We start from the raw sequence: 17,044 nt of genomic DNA, 5'->3' as shown, positions 1-17,044 counted from the left end.
TCGGGTTGTGTATTTGGAGTTTTTTGTTTCATTTTATGGCGTTTGTTGCATTTCATTTGTATATGATAGAAGTTAGAGATGTGAAACACATCAACTGAATGTACAGTTTCTACTTGACTCGAACTGCCGTAGTGCTTAAATTATAATGCATTTGTTATTACTTCATTTCAAGCCTTCTTTCTCTTCTCCTTCTCCAACATCCACTCCCGGATCGCCTTTAGCTTCATCGCTGAAAACTTCATCAACACCCACCTCGGCGAAACATCCATAGAAATCCCCTGCACCCAATGCCAGAAATACGCCCAAACAATCTCCCTCCCACATCCAACCCGATTCAATCCCGCCGACGCCAAAGTCCTCGCTGTAGGAACAAACAGACTGGTCGGGATGTCATAGCCACCACTCTGCACCTCCGCAGACTTCAACGCCATCACCTCAATATTCTTCCCCTCAGCCTTCATCTCTGCACTTAGTGCCCCCGTGAAAGACTCGACATACCCCTTGGCCCCACTATACACCGTGATATAGGGCAGCCCTATAGCCGCAACAGAAGAAACATTAAGTATAAGACCAGGGACACCGTTGCCTCCCAAAACAGGCATCAAGACGCGCGAGAGCTGAGTCATGAACACGGCATTCAGACAAAACGTCGCATCAACATCCTCATACGTCAACTCACTCAACATAGCAGCAGCCTTCGTCTCGCCTCCAATATTATTAACCAGCACCGTCAACATCCCGCCTCCGCCTTTCTCAATAATAAGGCGCACTTGATCAGCGATACCGTCCACATCATCCTTCTTCAGCGCCTGAACGTCCAAAACCAACGATCCGGTCTTGGCATCGGGAAACTCGGCCCCAAGTTCGCGCTGCCGTTTTTCGAGCTTGGCGGCATTGCGTCCATGGAGGATGACGTTGAACCCGCGCGCGCAGAGTTCTTGACAGAAGCCGAAGCCTATGCCGTCTGTCGCGCCAGTTACTATGGCCCAGTTGGCCTTTAGGTTGGGGTTATAGCGGCTTTTTAGGGTTGAGGGGAGGAGGAAGGTTGTTGCTTGCGAGGTGAACTTGTAGGTTATGTAGCTGACGGTTGCGAGGCCGATGTAGCTTAAAGGCGTTGAATACTCGAAGGGAGACATTGTGGAGGCTTTGATTTGGGGGAATTAGATAGGAGAAGAGGTTTTGAAATTGCTTACGCTGTTATGTATTACATTTCGGGTTCGGGTTCGCACTCGTTTCCGTTTTCGTTGTCGTTGACTACGTGGGTAGCAGATTTACTGGCTATAGGTGGCTATTTTCGCCAAAGAAACAATAATAGTTAATTGGACTCAGCAATAAATAGCCAAGTTATGGCGGTATATTAATATCGGGATGTCAACAGACACAGACTCATGACGTATGACTGTACATTTTCGACTTGACTCAAATTGTCGTAGGCTACTACCTGTAGATTGGTATTGGTATCTCAATGCTAATGCGCTTGACAAAGAACGGTTCCATATGTCCATATTGACTACAACTACCATCCGTACTTGGATCCAGCTTCCTTTTTGTTCCTCCTGCCAGCTGCAAAGCTCTCCTCCAGCGCTTCCTTCTGTGAGCTCGCCGCATTGACCAATTGCTGGAGACTGTGCTTGCCAGGCGCAATAGCGCGTACGGGGTTGTGCTGAGCTGCAGCCAGCTCTCCCTGAGCCAGCACCTGGTTCGAGGCGTACTCTTCATCTGTATTGAAGGTGCGTACTTGTGACTGCGAAGGCATGGCATTTCGCCCAAAGAGTTGGCGCCGTTCGGCCTTGGATAGATTGAGATCGTTGGCAACTGTATCCAAAGATGAAAGATTGGACGATGCTGTGTGGGGGTAGTCTTGGGGGACGTATGTAGATTCGGGCACGGCAGGACCGGCTGGTGGTGCGTCACCCTCGGCGTTGTATACCAGCGGCTCGTATGTTGCTGAGGGTCCTGGTGGTGTATCTGCCCGAGAAGTCTCCTCCGAGGATAGAGAGAACAGGCTGACTTTCGGTTTTGGCGCTGCGGGAGCAGGGGTTTGTGGTGCAGACTCTTGAGGAAGAGGCGCAGTCTTCGGTGCCGTTGGACCAGTTGTCGGCTGCGGAGCCGCCTTGGTGCTCTTATTTTTCTTTGGCCGTCCCACTGATAGCGGTCTGAACATCATAGGATTACCCTGCAACTTGACCTCATCCGGCTTCTTCATTGTCTCCGGGGCGTCAGGTGTAGTGGTGTTGAGGCTGCCCGCTGCGGGTATGGCCTCGGCATCTCCATCTGCTGCTGGATCATTGAGAGCTTGTTCGTTCCTTGTCTCTGCATCGGCTGTGCGATCGAATCCCGGGCCTGCACCTGTCTTGAGGCTGAACGGTTTGCGCGTTGACGCCACCGGTGTTTTCTTCTCGGCTGCTCGTTTCGGGGCTGGCAGAAAGGAGTTGAATCCTGAAAGACCTCCTCCGCCACCTAATCGTGGCTTTTTGCGTGCTGGACCGTCCTCTCCATCCTGGCCGGCTGTGGTTTCGGGTTTGATCTCGGGGAGCGCAACGCGGATCTTGCGCGGGTTGCTGCGGTCGACTTGGAAGCCGCTAGAATCTGACTTTTTTGTCTTTTCGGTCGGGATAGCCGGAGTGGTGTCTGGCTCAGCATCCGAGCCTTCGGAGTCGGAGTAGGCTACTAGGGCCATGGTGGTGTGTGTGGTCGATCTCGTAGATGGATACAGTCCAAGTTAGGCATATTGTGGCCTGAATATCAGGGCAGACACACACCATTACGTCAGCGCTTAATATTACATAATCATTGAGCTCCAAGGAATGTGAGACAGTTGAGATCAGAGAGATCGGCAGAGACACGGTTGAGGACTAAACGGGAAAATGTCCGAAAACATGCTCCATGTGCTCCGTACCGGCTCTTAACTTTACCTACAAACCTACTCTAGAGTGTTTGGAGATGATCGCATCCATTGATAACGTCATACATGCAGCCGGTTACTCCGCCTCCTATATTGAATTTTGCTAACATCAATGATATCAACAAGTCTATAGTATATTTGTGCAAGTAATCCGGAGTACTATGAGCAATATTTATGGTCAGTTTTGTTTCATATGATCAACCAAATGAGACCCAATAATGAAGATAAGGGAAATACGAGATTCTCGTACGTTGCTACGGCAGTGGCGTCCTGAAACACAGGAAAAGGAACGGGCATAGACAGAGCAATGAAGCAGAAGAGAACAGAGAACATAGGCAATAGATTCGAATAAACAATGCCGTGTTAGCTAGCATATGCGAGTATGAGCATACATGTTTGCAGTATATCGGGGCAAGATCAATGCGTCATTCTGGCTTTGCCCCTCCCCACTTAATCCGGACCTCCCATTCTTTCTTTCACCCCCAATGGCCCTTGACAATCCCTCTCCATGCCGAGCTTAGGAGGTTTATTGAAGAAGCGGAGAACGAAGGACTCGCACGATTCTGGGGATCCCAATACTGACGACTCAGGCGCATCCATGCAACCCGCATCCCATGCCTCGCCCCAACATACGGGCGAATCGAATGCCGCCAGTATCGACAACATCATAAACTCGAATTCCGGCAGTTCCAATGAGTCTCATACACACGGTCAGCCCCAGGGCCAGGGCCACCACACTCAGAAGCAGGAGCGAGTAACCAAGGGGAAGTACTCCCAGGAGGACTTCCAACTGCAGCGCACCTTGGGAACGGGGAGCTTCGGTCGCGTGCACCTGGTGCAGTCGAACCACAACCACCGCTTCTATGCTATGAAGGTCTTGAAAAAGGCCCAGGTCGTCAAGATGAAACAAATTGAGCACACAAACGACGAGCGTCGCATGTTGAATCGGGTCCGCCATCCATTCTTGGTCACCCTGTGGGGAACTTGGCAGGATTCCCGCAACCTCTACATGGTCATGGATTTCGTGGAGGGTGGTGAACTGTTCAGTCTCTTGCGCAAGTCACAAGTGAGTCGCATTGCGTTTTTCATCTGAAGCTTCGAAACAAGTTCTAATTCGTCATTAGCGATTCCCCAACCCGGTGGCCAAGTTCTATGCCGCCGAGGTCACGTTGGCATTGGAATATCTACACGCACATCAAATTATTTACCGTGATCTTAAGCCCGAGAATCTTCTCTTAGATCGCCACGGGCATCTGAAGATTACCGATTTTGGTTTCGCCAAAGATGTGCCTGACATTACGTGGACGCTGTGCGGTACACCCGATTATCTTGCACCCGAGGTTGTCTCTTCTAAGGGTTACAACAAATCAGTTGACTGGTAAGCTTCTTTTTAATATTCCGATGCAATTGATCTAACAATTGCAGGTGGTCCTTGGGAATCTTAATCTTCGAGATGCTGTGTGGATTCACTCCCTTCTGGGATAGCGGATCCCCAGTGAAGATCTATGAGAATATCTTGCGCGGCAAGGTCAAGTACCCTCCATACTTGCACAACGACGCGGTCGATCTCCTCTCGCAGTTGATTACATCCGACCTGACCAAGCGCCTCGGCAACTTGCACGGTGGCCCGGATGATGTCAAGAACCACGCCTGGTTCGCCGAGGTCACTTGGGACCGATTGGCGCGCAAGGATATCGATGCGCCTTATATCCCTCCCATTCGCGGTGGACAGGGTGATGCCAGCCAATACGACAAGTACCCCGAAGAGACAGAGCACTATGGCCAAGAAGGAGAAGACGCGTATGTATATTCCTTTCTAGCTGTTCGCGCACAATTGACTGACAAGTCCCAGATATGGCCACCTTTTCCCCGACTTCTGAAGTGCTTGTATGATTTATGACGAGACGAAAAGTCCTTCCGGGGGAGGGCGGGTACTGATTGACCCCGGCGGGAGTCGTGAAAACCAGGAGTCACTATATGAAAACCCATACTTTGTACTTTCGATCCCATATATCTTTAGCAATTGCAATCGAATTTTTGACTTTTTCTTTCAATTCCGCTCGATATACAGGGCTCGGGAATCCTTGTTCTATCCCCCATGTTCTCAACCACTTGGGCACAAAAGCCACGCCCATATTATACACGGGCTACCACGCCGCTTCTATCGTACAGTAGATCATTCGAGAAGGTGTGTCTTTTGCTTCTCGGGTTTCGTCTTTACATCATCCGCGCAGACTCGATCATCTTGGATGCATGCAATTTAACCGAGGATTCCGCTGCCACCCTCGGGTTGGCCGGTGGCCATCGAGGCAATGGCGGCGGCATCCTGTCCACCGAGACGCTTGGTCTCGGTGCCGACACGGGTGATGTAGGTGCGGCTAGTGACGTTCCACATGGCGATGTACTTCTCCATGCAGCTGGACAGGCAGGTATTCTCCTTAGCAGAGAGCGAAGTACCGGGGGTAGGGACGCAGGCCTGGAAGCAGTGTTTGTTCACTTTCTGCAGGTGTTGTTAGCTTGTTGCTGTCGACAACCAGGGATGGTGACGTACTCCGATCAGAGAACGAGCGTTGGACATGGCGGCCTCGGTCTGGAGCTGGCGCACGACAGCAGCCTTGATCTCCTCAGAGGTCTGAGGGGCAGCAGAGGAGGAAGAACCGAAGAGAGACGACATTGTGTGTGAGGATAAGAGGTATGGGAAGATGAAGTCGGGGAAGACGAACAAATTGAAGGTTCAGGATCTGAGTGTGGCTGGTGTCCTGCGCCACACCTGATGTGGACACCTTAGCATAACAAGCTCCAGGGTTGTATACTTCACTTCCTCGCACTTCACCAATTCACTCTTTGTGCTCGCCTTTCAGTCCCCTTTTCTTCTCTTTGCTCCTGGGTATCCGGGTCCTGGTGACACCGTGCCCCCGTCTATCTCACCCCCGGTCTATCCTTGAATCTCCTTGGGCCTCCCCTCCACGGGCCCTAATACAACTCCAATATGCGTTTCCCGTCGCTTTCCTCTCTTCTCTGTCTTGCAGGCCTGGTTTCAGTACCAGTAAATGCCTACGATGACCCCAATATCAAAAGCATCCCTGTAAGTGTGCATTGTTGACGCGACCTGATTCGGGGCCGAGGTACTAACTTGTGACGTCTACAGCTTCGCACCCACAGCCTTTCTCCGGTATGATTACCTCCGGTATCCAGCTCGTTCAAGTCTGCCGACATCAATCTGCACATAGCTTGCACTCCGCCGAAGACCAATGCTGACTGCCAGGAACAGCCATATCTCGATTCGGATTTCCAAAGCCGCTGGTTCGACTTCGGAGGAGATACAGTAGTCCGCGCCGACAAGTAATGCTTCCAAGGGCACCTATGAGCAGGAAATGGGCTAACTTTGTCCCTGTGATCAGGTACCTCCGACTTACGGCCGACCGACCATCCCAACAAGGATGGATCTTCTCTCGCGTGCCTCTCACGGCGACCAATTGGCAGGTAAATACTGGATTACGCGAATGAGAAGAAGTGCGCCCCCAACGCTCACATGTACCCCTGCCAGATCGAACTCGAGTTTGAGATCCACGGCGCCGGCAACTTGCACGGTGATGGATTTGCCCTCTGGCTCACCAAGGAGCGCGCCACCCAAGGCCCCGTGTTCGGCTCGACAGACCGATTTGAGGGTCTCGGTATCTTCTTCGACACCTATAAGAACAACCGCCCAGGTGTGTCGTTCCCATACGTCATGGCCATGATGGGTGACGGCCAGACCACCTACGACCAGGCGCACGACGGCAAGGCGAACGAGCTGGCCGGTTGCTCCGTGAGTTTTGATCCATTTGCAGCTACGTAAGGCAGTGCTAATTAATTATCTATAGGCTCGTGGTCTTCGCAGCGCCCCCGTCCCCACCAAGGCCCGTCTCACCTACTTCCAGGACAAGTCCCTCACCCTGGAACTGCAGTACAAGACCGAAGACTCGTGGACCAACTGCTTTACTCTCAACGCCGACGAGGCTAACATTGCCATTCCCTCCGTTGCTTATCTCGGTCTCTCCGCTGAGACGGGTGAGTTGAGCGACAACCACGACATTATCTCCCTCAAGGCTGAGAACTTATACTCCCTCAACCGGAACAACAACGCCGGCAAGGGCTCCTCTGACGGCCGTTCCAAGGGCCGTGACGGCGCCAAGGCTCCTAAGAAGGGTGGCAGCTGGACCTGGTTCCTGTTCAAGACCATCATGTTCTTCGCTGCTATTGCTGGTGCATACTTTGGCTGGACGATCTACCGGACCAAGGCCCGGTCTTCGCGTTTCTGAATTTACGGATATTTTGCAAAGCACAGGACTCAGAAGTCTGGTTCGAAAGTGGTGTCTGGGTCTACCCAGTTGTGGTTGATGAAATGGTTCGTTCTTGCATACATAGCCCCTGTGAAGCTCTTCTTTTTACTCTCTGATCTACGTTTTTTGTCGCGACAACTTATCCTGTTCCTTTCTCCCGATATTTGAAATGAATCCAAGTCATGATTATTCAATTGCATGCTCTGATAGGCGTGAATGGGGTATCGTAGTAAAATCAGTATGCAAAACGCTGCCAAATGCATATTCCAGTCCGGCCAATGTCCCAGGCTGGTCTCTTAGCCCTGTCGTTCTCTCTCTTCACTCCACAACCGGTCCACGATCTGAAAGACCTCGGTAACACTGCGCATAACGACATCATCAATGCCCAGCGCTCCATAACGATGCTGAATCTTATCCGGATGCCAGCGAATACGCTCAGCTTTGAGGATACTCAGCAAATCCAGCCCAGGAGCATGGCGCATGAACTCCTCAACAGCCTCAGGCTCAACATCAGCCCTCTTCCCAGATCTCACAGGCCAAAACAGTAAATTGCGCAACGACTTAGAAGAACCCTTCTTCTCCCGCGCCCGCTCTCCCTCGCCCTCTCCCTCCTGCGCAGCCTCCTTTCCAACCCGCCCAATAACCTCCCACTGCTCAATATACTCCCTCCAAACCCCATCCCATGCCCTAAGCTTCTTCCTCTCAGCCCCACGCCGCAAACTATCATCCATAGCCCTCTCAAACGCCCTCCTCTCCGCCTCAGCACTGCGCCCCTTCTCCTCTTTCTTCCTCTGCCTCATCCGCTCGGCACGTAGTCGTTCCTGTTCTTCGATCATGCCTTCGCGCGTGCGTTCCCACATCCGCGTCCGCACGTACGACACGTACTCCTCATCGGACATCTGTTCCAGTTCGCCATCTGGGCCCTTGGGTACGTGCGGCACGCTGTAGTTGTGGATTGGTTGGCCGTACACGGATTCCCAGTATGCGGCGCCTTCGTCGTCGCCTAGGGCGTCGAAGAGCGATTCGCGGAATGCGTCGTTTGTGTTTAGGTGGGGTTGGTTGGTGGATTGGGCTGGTGGGGTGTTGGAGCGGTGGCGCTTGCTGTGCTTTCCGGGGGACCTGGAGCGGTGGCTTCGGTGGCGTTTGCGGTGTGGTCTTGTGCTCGAGGGGTTGTGGCTTTCTTTTGAGTGTCGTGATGAGCTTTTGAAGCGGAATTTGCCTTTGCTGCGGCTTGGATTGTATTCGTCGGGTTTGTGGGTGTTGGTGGAAGCCGGAGGGGGATGTGTTCTTCGGCTCCTTTGGTGTCCATCTCGGAGACTGGAGGGCGACACAATCTGTTCCAGGCGAATTGGTGCGTGCGATCGTACGGAGTGTGTAGAGTCGAGATGAAATGCGTTGTTTTGGTTCACCGCCCTACTGACCGCCTGAGCACTTGCATCATCTTATCGCGATCTTATCGTGTTATCGCCCGAGCCCTAACTCATCAAGTTGGATGAAGAACCTGTTCAAACGCCACTGCGTATTTGCTCATGCCTATCTGCTCCGTTGAGCAGCACCTTACTACGAATTTTGTGCAGTTTGTCGCTGAGGGATAACCTTTTCCGACTGATTTGGATTGGACGGTGTTCATCGCTGAAACAGCACCCTGAATTACATCATTAGCCATAACTCCTTTCACACCCCTACTTGTATATAAAGCAATTCGGGGCACTCGATAATGGTCAAGAAAGAGGTCAAAAAGAGATGCCAAAGTAGGGCGGAAACAATCCATGAAACGGCATACTCGCTTCGAGGCTTCCGTGTAGAGATTATCCAATACTTCATCAGGGCAATGTATATAAACTTATGGACTCCTGTTGCACGACACCCAGAATCAATAAATAGAAGCGTGAATTGATGTACTTCCTGCTAATCAGGATCTGTAAGACATAAGTAACAGGATATTGCTTCTGAACAGTATCTTCTCGATCTCCATCTTGATTCTACGATTGTGTAGATCCTACGTCTGTACAGACATTGAAAGCTCAAATCCCGCGAGAAGAATATCACCAGTGATTGCTAGTCCAGTTACCGTTAGGCCAAAGGTGAGGCCGATCCCCAACGTCAATCAGATTCTGGAGCCTTCGCCAGTGAGCCCTGGCTATGGTGAGTGAGATGCTATCATATGACTGTCGACCATTGGGGCCCTCGAAGCCTGCATCAATAACCAAACGGACAAGGTCACAGTGACGGCCAGTCAGAGCGGCGTCCATAATATCTGGGTGGTATTCTCTCCAGCCACATACCTCCTGTCCGAGGATTACCTTCTTGGCTTTGTGTTCTTGTCTCAGAATGCGTCGCACCCTGGAAACTGGCTCCCAAGGGGCAATGTCAGCTACGAACCACAGTGTAGCTTCGCTGTCGATAACATTCACATTTGCTCCTTTGCTGAGAGCATAAACCACGACGTTGGGCTGGTTGTGCCACAGTGCTTCATAAAGTATGATCTGCGCCGCAAGGCAAACGGGGAGGTCACCGCCGGAGTTGGGAGATTCGAGATGAGCAAAAAGGACCTCGAGAACAGGGAGAAATCCAAAGAGTGCGGCAACTTTGAGGGAGCGTCGAAGTGTGAAAGCACCCCTGAAAACCTCCGGGTGACCGGCCAGAAGCATTTTGACTACGCCAGTATGACCTCTGGCGGCTGCCGCTTGGATAGGAGTTGTAAAGTGATCGTCAAGAAAGTTGGGGTAGACGCCATAGCGAATCAGGAACCTGATGCAGGCTTTGGATCCAGCGGCGGCAGCAGCAGTGATGGGATGCGCTCGTGGGTATCTGGGGATGATAGACAAGGATTCAATAAAGTCAGACGTTTTGACGTGTGTATTGAAGCGGTCTGACTTTGGAATCTTTGCATCAGCTGCTACGGACTTGCGCAGAGTGCTCAGTCGACCTTTCTCAGCAGCCCAGAGAGCAGCTGCGCCGCCATGAGCCTTGGCATCCAGTTTGTAAAGTTTGAGTTCCAACTGCTCCCTCAGTCGAGGGTGAGTGCGCACAAGAGCATTGATATCTCTCATTAAGCTGAGATTATCCACGATGCAGAGAATGATCTCTGTGGGGAGAGATTGGAGGGACATGGTTGTCTTCTTGAAAGATCTTCATGATTAGAGGGGAATGATTGTTGAGGCTTCACAGTCTTGAGTTTATCTCACCTGCAGGAAAGAAGATGGTAGGATCTTTCCACGATCAAATTATGACTGGCTGATGCAGGTGAGCTCGCCCGTGAGAGGGAGGTCTTTTGAAATGATCGCAACTTTGAGCATCGCAAAGTGAAAAGGTTGAGTAAGGAACTTGAAAGGAAGCAGGGGGAAAGTGGAAGGAGACCAGAGGCGAAAAAGGAATCCCACGATAATGAGGATCAAAAGCTCCCACTGCCTGTTCCGTAAAGACCAACATGTGACAGCATATGACGATGCAGCTTTGTACAAACAACTCAAACGGTGCAAAGGTAGGCAGTGAGTCCTGGAGACCTTTGAGATCACACCCTCCAGAACGTCTATTACTGCCTGAACGTGACACCATCACCGCCTTTACTTGTTATATAGATTTAGGTTGATTCGAAGGGCTGGAGAGAGAGAAGAATAATAATAAGGAGGAGGAGGAAGAGGAAGACGATCATTCTGTACCTAGGTATGAAGAGGCAGGAGACTACATATTCCTGGGGACAAAAGTAAACAGAGACTTGAATCGTGAGGCAAATATCACTAGACCACCAAAGTTTATACGCTTAGGACATAATATGACCTATTTTGACCTCTCTTGTTTCAACTCTTTCTGCCCATTTTCAAGTGCTCAGGCTGTAGTGGTTTAATAATAGAAGGTATGAGGACTGATAGCATTGACTGTACTTTTATATCTGAATACGATCCTTCAAACCAAAAACAGTGATCTTGGTCAGTTCTGTTTCAAAGAGGCTCGTTGTGTGGATGCCAAACTACGGCAATTCATCTCGGTCGTTAGTAAGATCATCATTGTATCTATCATCTTTCTACTGTATGTCCTCTCTTGTTCAGATACATGGGGAGAAATGTTATTTCACTTGTGAGTCAGGTTTGCCAACTGCACGGGACTTGCAAATGTGTCAACTATCCATGGTATCCGGCGAATTCTTTAAAGGGAAGGCAATGGCTCCCAGCTATAACGAGAGCCAATCGTTCTCAATCGTCTTAGGCTGTCTCACTAGGCGAATTTCCAATGATCGTATAAAGTGTAATACTGCCGCCAACTATAAGGTACTTGAGGAAGGGAATTGAAGCCAAACAGGTGGCACGCAGCAAACCCATCGTAAAGAAGATGGACTGTGCATGTTGCATAGCGAACGCAAGGGTATTTTTCAAGAAATTAAACAACCACGAGGTATAGCCAATTGCGACCAACGACTCCATGGCACACGAATCGACACAGGAAGTTAACTATGAAATCAAACTCCTTTCTCTTAAATATCATAATATCCGGGGTAATTTATGGTCAGATATTCCAACTTCAGTATGAGCTCATCGGCTGAAATCTTCATAAATGGGAGATCTTCCAGGTACCTGGTATCTAGTAAGAGGCTTGTTCCTTGTATGGAACATCCCAGGAATATATCCTTGCTTCATAGACCAACTATCATTCTGCCCAAGCCATTCTTCACATGAAGATGCAACAGAAGCTAGGCTAATCGGTACATTTCACTCCGTATGAACGATATTTTGTGAGCTGGCCATCATGTGTAAGAATCCTACACGTAGAAAGATCCCTATATGCAAGGGTTAATCTATAACTATTCAGAGCCTAGTGCATGCCTACTTAATATAATATTCACATCTTAACCCGTGGGTATACAGAAGGAATTTGCTGGTCAAAGAGAGAGCAGGTAATCCCTCCATTCCAGCCACTGCCACAATTGTAAAGACTACATGCTACAACTAAAACAATTTCAATTTTCTGACCAGGTTTTAGAAGTTCCGAAGTTAACTAACTCATCGTCTGGAAGATATACCCTCTATGTCTCGAGATCGGAACAAGATTCAATTAAGCTGTCTCGTCAACAGATTTAGATTAATTCAACACAAGCACAATCTTCTGTGCCTATCGTACCAAAGTAAGGCTTGACTATCATGACCATTGCTTGAAGTAAACTTCCAGTCGATCAGACATGCTTGCATTGTAAGAGGTCTGGCCGATCTGCTAGAGCCTTATGCAAATTCACTGTCCCGTGCACTGTCATGTCTGCTTTTGCAAATGAGGCATTCAGACAACCTCGGCTATTATTGGGGCCATTGGTTCAATGCGTGAATCAAGTTTTGTGCCTGATAGAGGATCCAGCCATTGAGGGAATGGGACACTGCAGAGTACCGCGGAAGTGAGTTGGCCGAGGATATTAAACATGCTTGACAGGATTGTGTTCTGGTCTGGAGCCGGATGCATCAAGTTATACGCAACGCAGATGAGCAAGCAAAGTCGACAGGGACGAAGTTGTTCCGCTGGTTGGATGTGTGAGGATATACACCCAAACGAATACAAGTCGACATAGCCTTATACGTCATCTCTAATTCCCTCGCCTGTGACACCGTGCGCGAGGATCAAGCCTGGGCGGTAGATAGTGAGAGGAAAGCCATGTGCGATTACATCCCAACAAATTGTTTCAGCGACATATTTGCTGAGGGGGTATCCAGCGTATTATCGCAACTTTCCTGGTGTTTTCCTGGTACTACCCCTGCTCCCTGGCTCTCTGGTATATGCTCTTGACCGATAGAAACCTAACTGGGCCGCATGTCGCAATAGAAGAGAAATAATGGACAGATTTGGTATGCTGAGTGCAGGCAAATCCTATGACACGGACAAGGCCAAGCACATTCACCTCACGATGTGCATCATCAGATAAGGCCCAGCTAACAACAGCTCCTAGAAAAATAGTGCTGCATTTCTCGGCTAGGTGGGCAAATTCTGCGGCCCCTAGGGCAAGATATTCCTACGATAAATCACCAGGAACCGCTTGGACTTTGTCTCGAGACCTGATGGCCAGATCGAACTTCCCAGAAGTTGCATCCAGCAAGGAAAGCATGAGTGCCCCCAAAAACCCAGTGACACCTGTCAAAAGAACATGACCTTCTGACTGGGAGTGCCATTTTGGCATTGCCCTAGGCATCGGATGCAAGTCCTGACCGAGCAACAAGTCTCGCAGGTGCGGGAATTCGGCTTCATTCAGTGAAGTCTACTCTACGTATAGCATTTCTACCACTGATGTTAAAAGTCACTGCTAAACTTGTTTATCGAAGTGGTCTACTGTATAGGTCACGTGCCATGCGTGCCCCAATTTCTGTCTGACTTTTTAGCTGGTGCCTGATATCCCACTGTTATAACTGTACTGTACTGTACGCCTGCCCTTCACAGGCTGAAGATCAAATTGGAAATGCCACAGGCATCTGGAAGCTTGAGTGTATGAATGCAAAACCCGAAATCTGCAACAACGGCTAGATAAAAAAAACGCCCATTCCCAGGGAATCTCCCCTCCCAAACGCGCATACATGTCTGAAAAGAAAAGCAATCAAATGCGATAATGTGCCATGTTTTTCTTGATCTCATCCACGATCTCTACAGCTTCACCCGTACTCCGAGCCTCGAAGTCATAGCGCTTCTGTTCTGTGGCATCGTTGCCGCGTACTATCATGACACGGAAGCTCTTGGGGTGTCGGCGACTGACCTTTGACCCGATCACGTCGCTGAAACTGATTGATCGTGTCTTGCCGCCGGAGGCTGTTTTGCCTGTATCCCCTGGGACGATGTGCATGTAGTCGTTTTCAAATGTGAGGATGCGGTGGTTGGATGCTGTGAATGACATGGGTTGCTTGCGGAATACGTGGTAGCGACGGTAGTAGCCGCCAAGGTGGTCTTGCTTCTGAGAAGATGAGGGTAGCATGCGTTGAGTGCCCTTCTTGGCTTCTTTCTTGCTCTTCTTGGAAGCAGCTGGGTCGGAGCTTTCCACCATCAGGGGTGCATTTGGTGACGAGCTGCCAGGTGATGTTCCTAATGCCAGAGGACCACCACCGAAGCGACGACGCACAAGATCAAGCTCTGTAATGCTACCCAATGCCTCCACAGTGCGGTCCAGCGGTGCAATCGTATTGGACCCCATCACTTTCAGCAAATAATTGCCCTTATCCTGGCCCCAGCGTTTACAGACAGTATCCAAGATCTCCGCGATGTAACTGTCAGTAGATGTGTTCAGGGTCATGACATGCGCGGAAGCTTCTGTATTGATGAAACGAATCTTCAATGTCTTGGAAACACCAAGGCGGGGAGTAGCATGGGAGATAGGTACCACAGGTCGATCAGCAGGGGTAAGAGTGCTGTGGTTGAGCGCGGAGGAGAACGGTTGGCCTAGGATAGGATTTGTGCGTGCTGGAGTGGGCTGGTTAGGGGTTTGCTGTCCGGGAGTTTGTGTTCCAGGTACTGCGAGAGTTGCTGGCTGTTCACCCTCATCCGGTCCAACAGTCGCACTGAAATGTGGGTATAGCCGTTCGTTATTCTCGAACTCAGTCTTCGAAGCCTCCACAAGTGCAAATTCGTCATACGGCTTGCCCCTTGACCGTCCTCGTGATTTGCCAGATTTGCCGTTGTTGTTGGACGTGAAATCCGACATTGGGAGTGTCCGCCCAAGTGCTGGGAAATCAAACTCGACTTCCCCATCCTCAACCATCCGTAGAGTCCACCGATTCACAGACAACTTCTCGCGCTCAATCGCTGGGCCACGAGAGTCTGCAGAATACTTCCACAGTGCAAGACCAATTGTCTCTGCAACGGTAACGAGGGCGGGCTGTTCTGCAAGTTTCGATTCGCGCAAAAGTGGCATATCTAATGGTTCTTCGGGGTCACTTGCAAAGGGGACGTAGATCTTCAGATACAACGGATCCTCTTGACCTTGCCCATAAAGGACCATAAACTTCTCCACAGGGTTGCTCGGTGCACGCTTCCGGGACTTGAGCTGACTAGTCAGTAAGCTGACCGGCTGTATCATACTGATAGGACGTGGAGGAGGGAGTTGTTGCAATGCAGGAGCAGGTGTTTTTGGCTTGCGTGGTGAAGTAGTCTGGGGTCCTGTCCCAGAGGGCAGCTTGTTCATCAACACCATGGGAGAGGATGCATCTAAGCCGTCCGCAACACCGGCAAGCAGTAGGGAACCAGAACCAGCTGTGTTATCAAAATCAGATGAGAGCGCAGACCCAACCGACTCCGCACCCGAGTCCTCGTCTTCTTCGTGAAGTTCTCCGAGAGCTATGCTTTCTGCGCCTCGGCTTCCAGTTCGCTCACGTCGCCTGCGAGTATATTCGACAATGTGATCACTGCCGGAGAATTGGACCTGTCCTGGTTTGTAGCCTCGCGAGTCCGCTTCATTGTCCGTTGATAAATCACTGCTAGTGGTTGTGTCTCTTCGAGGGCGTGTTGGTGCACGGTATTGGTTCGCAACGTTCTGTGTCGAAGGAGACGTGATCATCACCTCTGGTCGATCACGCTGGTCTTCGGAGCGCCTTGGAGAGGAATCGGCTCGATCTCGGCGAATGGGCATTTTGTTGAACTTGATTTGGTCAACAGCACTGCTCATTTTCATATCAGAAATTGAAATAGAATATCGTTAAGTATTTCACCAACCTGCCAACGTTGTCCCCATCATCGTCGCTGTCATCGCTCAAATCACTGCTGTCGTCGTCCTCAGCTTCCGCCTGTCTCTGGGCCTCTTGCTGCCTTTCACGTCGACTCTTCTTCTTTCCGCTGCGCGCATGATGTCGTCGCCCAGTCGTGTCCGCGTGGCTTTTGCCGGTCACCATGCCACCATCATCCTCGCCATCCTCCAGGCCGAGGCCTTGAACGTCGTCCTGCGCAGGTTTCGCATTTCGCTCCGCAAGCCTGTAATATTCGGATGATACATTTGCCGTGGTTGGGATCGGTGGGGAGTAAGAGCGCCTGAGGTGGGAGGAGCTGTGTGTGTTGGGGTACGCAGAGGTCGTTGACCAGCCCGCGGCGCGGAAGCCAGGCGTGTTCAGAACGGAGTCATTGACGGTGATGAGTCGGTCTCCGATTCCATCTTTTATTGTCGACAGATATGAGGAACGTAATTGCCAGATCGCAAAGCTATGCTTGGTTTAGTCCTAGGTCTTGCCGCGCTTCGGGAGACGGTCTGCGAATCCGGGGCCGACTTACTCTTCGTTGTGAAGGAGAGACATATTCACAGCGACAGGGAGATCAGAAATCCCCAGTCAGCCAAGAACGTACTGCGTAGTCTGTAGCGACCGAGGTTATCGTGCAATCTCAGCTTAAAGCCGAAGTCGCATGCTCACGTGGGGCATGCGGAGGGAGAGAGCATGCGTAAATAAAGTCTGTCTCATGCAGGACCAGCCTGGAAGCAAGACAGAAAGACACGGAGAGCAGGAAGGAGAGTGTGCTAGCAAGTGAGAGATCGTAGGAAGGGAAGTCGATCGGTGGTGGTTCTCCGCAGATCGCTTCCCCGCCAGGGGGCAGTGACTTGCCACTTTGAGAAATGAGAAATATCTACAACTGTAGTACAATGTACTACGGTAGTTAGAGTAGATGATTCTTTTAATTCTGTTTTAGAAATATATGATTGTGCTGCTAAACCACGCTAGCTGTCTCAGTCTTCGAAAATAAACAGTCGCTGCATGGCTAACTAGGAAAAGAAGCTTAAATCAACAAGAATGTAACTGGATTTTGGCAATGTATATAGACAAAATAGAACATTCATATTCAAATGCGCCAAGTAACACCGACAAAACAGACAATGCTA

The 17,044-nt window shown here is 50.3% G+C and overlaps 8 protein-coding genes across 8 annotated transcripts; 2 read left to right on the top strand and 6 right to left on the bottom strand.

The window, feature by feature from the left end:
* Positions 1–167: 167 nt before the first annotated feature.
* On the bottom strand, positions 168–1,136 carry N7446_000153 (uncharacterized protein; the record flags this gene model as incomplete). Its single annotated transcript, XM_058508920.1, has 1 exon — positions 168–1,136. The coding sequence occupies one exon, from the start codon at positions 1,134–1,136 to the stop codon at positions 168–170; it is 969 nt and encodes a 322-aa protein (XP_058377899.1).
* A 380-nt stretch (positions 1,137–1,516) lies between these two features.
* Positions 1,517–2,680, bottom strand: N7446_000152 (PRCC domain-containing protein; the record flags this gene model as incomplete). The annotated part of the gene is made up of 1 exon (XM_058508919.1): positions 1,517–2,680. The coding sequence occupies one exon, from the start codon at positions 2,678–2,680 to the stop codon at positions 1,517–1,519; it is 1,164 nt and encodes a 387-aa protein (XP_058377898.1).
* A 733-nt stretch (positions 2,681–3,413) lies between these two features.
* pkaC (cAMP-dependent protein kinase catalytic subunit pkaC) lies at positions 3,414–4,785 on the top strand (the record flags this gene model as incomplete). The annotated part of the gene is made up of 4 exons (XM_058508918.1): positions 3,414–3,971; positions 4,030–4,283; positions 4,331–4,705; positions 4,758–4,785. The coding sequence occupies 4 exons, from the start codon at positions 3,414–3,416 to the stop codon at positions 4,783–4,785; spliced, it is 1,215 nt and encodes a 404-aa protein (XP_058377897.1).
* Positions 4,786–5,165: 380 nt separating this feature from the next.
* tim13 (protein translocase subunit TIM13) lies at positions 5,166–5,579 on the bottom strand (the record flags this gene model as incomplete). The annotated part of the gene is made up of 2 exons (XM_058508917.1): positions 5,166–5,405; positions 5,457–5,579. 2 exons carry the CDS (start codon positions 5,577–5,579, stop codon positions 5,166–5,168), a joined length of 363 nt encoding a protein of 120 aa, XP_058377896.1.
* Positions 5,580–5,894: 315 nt separating this feature from the next.
* Positions 5,895–7,206, top strand: N7446_000149 (legume-like lectin family protein; the record flags this gene model as incomplete). The annotated part of the gene is made up of 6 exons (XM_058508916.1): positions 5,895–5,990; positions 6,054–6,077; positions 6,177–6,247; positions 6,307–6,388; positions 6,453–6,713; positions 6,769–7,206. The coding sequence occupies 6 exons, from the start codon at positions 5,895–5,897 to the stop codon at positions 7,204–7,206; spliced, it is 972 nt and encodes a 323-aa protein (XP_058377895.1).
* Positions 7,207–7,523: 317 nt separating this feature from the next.
* N7446_000148 (uncharacterized protein) lies at positions 7,524–8,668 on the bottom strand (the record flags this gene model as incomplete). Its single annotated transcript, XM_058508915.1, has 2 exons — positions 7,524–8,544; positions 8,649–8,668. 2 exons carry the CDS (start codon positions 8,666–8,668, stop codon positions 7,524–7,526), a joined length of 1,041 nt encoding a protein of 346 aa, XP_058377894.1.
* Positions 8,669–9,272: 604 nt separating this feature from the next.
* Positions 9,273–10,340, bottom strand: N7446_000147 (uncharacterized protein; the record flags this gene model as incomplete). Its single annotated transcript, XM_058508914.1, has 1 exon — positions 9,273–10,340. The coding sequence occupies one exon, from the start codon at positions 10,338–10,340 to the stop codon at positions 9,273–9,275; it is 1,068 nt and encodes a 355-aa protein (XP_058377893.1).
* Positions 10,341–13,792: 3,452 nt separating this feature from the next.
* N7446_000146 (Sin1 family protein) lies at positions 13,793–16,466 on the bottom strand (the record flags this gene model as incomplete). The annotated part of the gene is made up of 3 exons (XM_058508913.1): positions 13,793–15,839; positions 15,895–16,374; positions 16,444–16,466. The coding sequence occupies 3 exons, from the start codon at positions 16,464–16,466 to the stop codon at positions 13,793–13,795; spliced, it is 2,550 nt and encodes an 849-aa protein (XP_058377892.1).
* Positions 16,467–17,044: the final 578 nt, after the last annotated feature.

This window comes from Penicillium canescens (assembly GCF_028828765.1).
Source record: "Penicillium canescens strain IBT 15451 chromosome Unknown utg000001l_segment0_segment0, whole genome shotgun sequence".
In the NCBI taxonomy this organism is placed as follows: domain Eukaryota; kingdom Fungi; phylum Ascomycota; class Eurotiomycetes; order Eurotiales; family Aspergillaceae; genus Penicillium; species Penicillium canescens.
This window is presented reverse-complemented; position numbering and strand designations above follow the sequence as displayed.